A 5746-nucleotide genomic window follows, 5' to 3' on the forward strand; every position below is an offset into this window, starting at 1 on the left:
ATTGATTACTTGGATGCCTTATTCGACTTGTTCGCAGAAAAGCAATTGAAGCACTGAGATTGAAAATGTGGGACAGAGAAGCGAAGCAGAGGATACCTCATGAAAATACAGAAAGCATGTCGTAGCAAGATTATCTGTCGCACAAGACGGGTCCGGGATTTGCACAATTACACAAGTCCCAGGTGACAACCATTCTTCCGCTGTAGCGAAGCTGTAGCGGAGGTAGCGTAAAGCGTCTGCAGTTGAAAGTACGTTCCTTCCCCACAAATCCGCACGATATGACGGCCATCATGCCGATCCGAAGCCCTAAGTTCATCGGGAGTGGCGTCTGGAGCCGCTCCGTTGCTCGGATGCGGGGAAGAAGGGCGTTCCGAGGAAGAGTGCAATCGAGTATATGGAGTGCAAGTGTTCTGCTGTGATTTGTGAACATCTACTTTGCTTGGCTTGGATTGTGGTGGTAGTCTCCGAAAGGGCGTTCGGTCGCCCCCGCCCCCGCCTGGAAGGCTCAACTAGTTGATCAACATTAACTGGAACTGATTCATGTCAGCAATGGGTTGCACCTTTCCTTCCGTGAGGGGGTGTCTCGACGACCAGACTTCAGCGAATATGTTGACAACGCTGTCTCGATACCAAAGGCGCAGCTACATATACATAGTTGCCGCAGCCATCTGCAGACGAGTTTTGCGATCATTTCAAATGGATGGATGGATGGAGTTTATTCCGCCCGGCGCTAAGCACCTAAAGTGCTCACTACGGACATTACGTAACCGCTTTGCTTCCCGAAAACTTCCTGAACTCCAAATAGCCCGTATGGTTTGTCCTATCTTAGTCTGTCCTCCCCGTCCTTCTGTCCTACATTGCCGGAAACTCGTACTAGGTCAATGTTCCACGAGCTCTCGTGAAGTTGCTCGTCCACATGTCCGCTGTCCTATCTTCAGCGAGTGAAGCGTGTCTTGCTGTTGGTACGAGGTGCGTTGTGGGAAAACGGTTAGCAGTGGTAGGTGTAGGGTTGCTGGCGTTATATGCTTTGTCCATCTTGGGGTACCGTTTCCTGGCTAGGGGAAGGTTGATACGGTGAGCTCTCGAGGCGGCCTGTCGCCATTGCGAACTGCACGGTCGCCAAGACTGCCTCCATCGCCGGCTTCCACTTCTCGTTGTCTGATGCTGCCTTTCCTCCGAGAAAGAAGGAGAGGTTACCCCTCATAGTGTCTGTATGTGGTAACATCTGTAGTCGGAGGTTGTCCCACGGACGGGACCGGAACAAGAAACGCTCGACGGTTTCAGTTGCTTGCGTGCATGCGCACCTGTCCGATTCTGCAGCTCCTATCCGGTGAAGGCAACTGTTCAGTCATGACATTCCGGTCCGGAGCTGTGCTAACACGCTCGCTTGTTTGCTTCCGAGGCGATCGTATATTATCCGTGTGTGTGGGCCAGGGATAGCGGCATCAATACCTCGTATATGTTTTCCTACACCTTTGATCGGTTGGCGTCTTTTCCTTGTTTCTGCTTTGTAGTGGCTGACAACAGTCGACTTAGCTGCCGGTCGGGACGACAGTGGTGTTCGATCGGGTTCTGTTGCAGCTTTCGCCGCTTCTTTTGCTTTCTGGCTAAGCTTAAACTCGGGAGTGGGACACCACGCCAACCGGACAGTATTGCGGCCCTGCAGGGCCCCCGCGCTCTTATAGATCTGTTGTATGGTGTCCTGTCCTGACTGGTGTCTGGGACTGCATACGGCCTGCAGTGCTGCTCGGTTGTCCGAGAAGAGATATATGTTCCGCGAGACTGTAGAGAGGGGTATTTGTGCAAGACCTTCTGCCATCGCTATCAGGGCAGCTGTATACGGATTGTGCTCCGTCCTTGCTGATACTGTAGTCGAGACGACGGTGGATGGAGGCTCTCCCCGCTCGGTGTCTTGTATCGCGACTCCTGCCCCGACGATGTTGTTCCTCGATGAGGAGCTTGTTGCAACGCAGATACCTGCGCTGTGTTTGGCAGCGTCCACCGCTTCCTCTGCTGTTTCCTTCGCGTCTGCTCTCAGTCGCCGGTGCCAGGGTGCTACTGTGTACGGCGCGATGCTTTCCATACCTCTTGTCGATACCTTGTGGGTAGTCGACATCTGTTGCAGCGGGGGGCGAAACCTCCTTGTCGGTATAATCCTGAACTTCGACAGCGGGTTCGTCGTAGGCAGCGAGAGGATATCGACCCATGTGCTCGCGACTTTGGCTGCGTGCCGTTGCAGGACCATGCGTGTACTTGCTTCAGCTTCGGCCACTACCCTTGCTACTGTGCGGAGACGGCCTGTGACTGCTTGTGCTCCGATTCTTTGTACTCGATTTACCGCCGACGCAAGTTGCCCTTTACACTTGTGCATCCACACAGGCGATGCGTGGTCGACTACTGGCGCCACCATTGTCTCGAACAGCCTGCGAGAGGTAGATGGTGACAGCCCTCGCAGTCGTTTTAGTGCCATTGCAGCAGTGAGACCTGCAGTAGCTGCTCTTGCGACATGCTGTTGGAATCGAAGTTCGGAGTCCATGACCACTCCTAGAATCTTTGTGCTGCCCACAGGCTCCACAGCTTGTCCCTTGACCAGAACTGGCTGGGCGCTACTTCGGCACAGTATTCGCGTAAAGTGGATAAATGCTGTCTTGTCGCCTTCAAAGGTGGCACCGTCGTGATCCAAGGTAACCCCAATATTGCTAAGATCGACCGCCAGGAAAGCGGGAACCTCCGAGAGTGGGTCTGGGAGCTTAACACGTATACACGTAGCGGCATCAGTATCTTCCCGCGCATTCGCTACTTACACGAAGCCTTTGCTTATGACATCATGGACCGGAAGTCGGGATAGACCCCAGGGGAAAAAGTGGGACGGGGGGGGGTGTGCGGGGGGGGTTTCCAAGAATTGGTACAGCAACTCCCATGAGAACAGTGGGTTCTATTGTACGTAGGTGTTCGCGAGAGGTCATCGCTACGTGTTGCTAAAGCGCTTATGGACACTGCGTATTATACTAGACAGCTACCGTCACCGAGACAGAGCGTATGCGCCAACGTGCGCAGCGGAGCACACCGTTCCATTCTCAGGCTCATCTCTGGCAGGCTAGTCATCATCTTAAAGATAGAAGGAATTTGTCGTCTCACCAACCGGCAACATGCTCTCAGAGAAGAATTCAGCGAGATGGCAAGTAGCATTCCGCCGGTCGCCGTGGTGAAACGCAGACGTGACCATGTATCAACACTAGCCAGCTTTGCGAGGTTCACCACCACACCACAAAGGATAGTATAAATTCTGGGATTGAGTCGCTGTAGCGTCTCCCCCATCAGGATGCCATTGTCGGCGGATGCACGTTACTTTATCTCCGTTGGTACAAACAGCGCTGAGGTGCTCATGAATCAATTGGCATGAAGATATAACCTATGTTCCCTGATGATAATCACAGTGCGTACTTATGCGCACATCACTTCGTCATGCCGAGTTTTCTACTTCGAGGTACCTGTAGCCACAAAACTATCAATGTGAAGCATGATTCGATTCTCGTCCCAGATGCGCTCTTCACCGAAACGACCTGAGTCAAAAAGGTTTTCGAAGAGCTTTGTTACAACAGCGGTGAGAGTCTCAACAATGTGCCGAATCTCATCGCTCGTCACAGTATATGCGGGAGCGAGCAGGATATGATCGCCGCGGTGGCCATCGGCACTTCCCGTACCTGGATACAGGCTGATGTTGAACGGACTTTGCAAACCTATAATAGAGTGCATGAGATCCGGTCGCAAGTCCTAGCGTGGAATGTGTGCGAGACTCGGTTTCGAAGCGATAGTCATCAATTCGATCGGGAGAAGAGTAAACACGAGCCAACATTCTCCTTGTCGATGCGAGACAGCAGGTGCGGAGTGCCAAAGGAATACTTTGGCAGAAAAACTGCAGTTTCTCATCCCAGGGTGCTCAAAAGGTCGATGAAGCAGGGAGATCTTACCGAGTTCATGAAGTCCCATGGCCACACCAAGGTCTGGATCGAACGGCACCTTCGTTATGCGGCACTTGACAAACTCGATGCCCCAAAAAGCCCTTTCCCTCGTATCTCTCCGACGGCATGGTGAGAGCCGAGTTTTTCTTTTAGTAATCTACCAAGCAGGAGCCCTTGTTTCCGAACATTGGCAACAAAGTTTTCTTGCAGAATGATCTTCTGGGCTGCTAGTGCAGCTTTGCAGGCCAGTGGATGACTTTGATATGTTTGTCCATGCACAAACGCTCCTGTGCCTCGCTCGAGTGCCCGACCTACGCGCCGACTGGCAAGCATTGCGGCGACAGGCATGTAACCCCCTCCAAGACCTTTTCCGATCGTTTGGATATCCGGGACGACACCTATTAGTGGATCTTGCCATGCATGTAGGGGCTGTGGGAACCGAGCTGTAGGCTCCGGGCCAGTACGTCCTACACCACACATGACTTCATCAAAAATGAGCAGTGCTCCGTATTTATCGCATATCTGGCGAATTGCCGCACAGTAACCTGCTACGGGTGGAACACAACCCAACGCAGCACCCACAATGGGCTCGATGATAAATACGGCAACAGCTCTCGGACCAATTCTTTGGAACTCAGCGTCAAGTTCAGCTTCTAGGCGCTTAAGGTAGCTGGCCGTGTGATCTGTGCCGAGATCCATGTTTCGATATGCGTAACAGGGAGATACCTGAGAACAACTGGTGGCTAGCACAGGCTCGAAAGGGGCCCGGCGTGCGGCGTGGCCACTTGCCGCCAATGCTCCTAATGTACTGCCGTGGTAGCTGCAGTGTCGTGAGATGAAGTGAATTCTTTCGGGCTCCGGATTCGGTTTCTCCAGATAGTATTGGTGCGCCATTTTGAGCGCCGCTTCCATAGCTTCGCTTCCACTACTAACGGAAAATACATAAGCCATTTCGCCCTGCGTGCTATCTGCCAGAAGCTTGGCAAGATCCTCAGCTGCCCTTGTCGCGTAGAAGTGGGAGTGGCAGTATGAGACTTCTTGCATCTGCTTAACAAGTGCGTGTTGGATCCTAATCAAGTTTGACGCTACTGGTGGTGCTGCCGTGGCATGCCTCGGTCATGGCGACATCCGGTATGTCACTCATAGCGCACAATCACACGCTGCTAAGATCTCCTGTCCATTACTAAGCTGGAGGAAATGACCCTGGGAAGCAACGACGTGACGAGGGTTTTGATGCAGCTTGCGATGTAAAACGGCAGATTTCTGAGACTCTGGCGGAGTAATTCCATACAGACGCGAAGCCTCCTGATCAGGGTTGTCGTTGTTATTGAGGCGCGACGTGGAGGTCGACATTTGGAGAGTATTCGCAAACAATCGCCGGGCAGTACGCTAAACTGAGTTGAAAGATGTGTGGATAGACACAGCGAAGCGCAAAGCAGTTGTTCGTGGCGCGGTATATGGCCTTACGTGGGGATCAAAAGTGGTACTCAGGGTGGAGGCCGCACACGGTAAGATCTTTCCATGCATTACAGAGCTCAATGCACCACATCGTGTGAGCGTGAAGTCCGTGGAAGAACTTGATAGCTCCGGGTAGAAGAATGATCAGCTCTTGGCTAAAGGAGGTTCGTCATTGGCAGCGATCTGAAGGGATCGTTGGTGTTTCGCTTACTCATTTCGATGTTCTGAGCGTTTCCAACGACCACACCACTGCTTCCATCTTGCCTTCGGACGAAGTTCTAAAAACATCATTGAGCATGACGTGCCTCTCAGCTGCAATGTGCTAA

At 52.5% G+C, this 5746-nt stretch overlaps 1 protein-coding gene across 1 annotated transcript; it reads right to left on the reverse strand.

Moving 5' to 3' along the window:
* Positions 1 to 3477: 3477 nt before the first annotated feature.
* Positions 3478 to 5315, reverse strand: CKM354_001124500 (uncharacterized protein; the record flags this gene model as incomplete). Its single annotated transcript, XM_044806724.1, has 4 exons — positions 3478 to 3740; positions 3972 to 4004; positions 4124 to 5059; positions 5114 to 5315. The coding sequence occupies 4 exons, from the start codon at positions 5313 to 5315 to the stop codon at positions 3478 to 3480; spliced, it is 1434 nt and encodes a 477-aa protein (XP_044662659.1).
* Positions 5316 to 5746: the final 431 nt, after the last annotated feature.

This window comes from Cercospora kikuchii (genome assembly GCF_019650295.1).
Source record: "Cercospora kikuchii DNA, contig_00008, whole genome shotgun sequence".
Lineage (NCBI taxonomy): Eukaryota > Fungi > Ascomycota > Dothideomycetes > Mycosphaerellales > Mycosphaerellaceae > Cercospora > Cercospora kikuchii.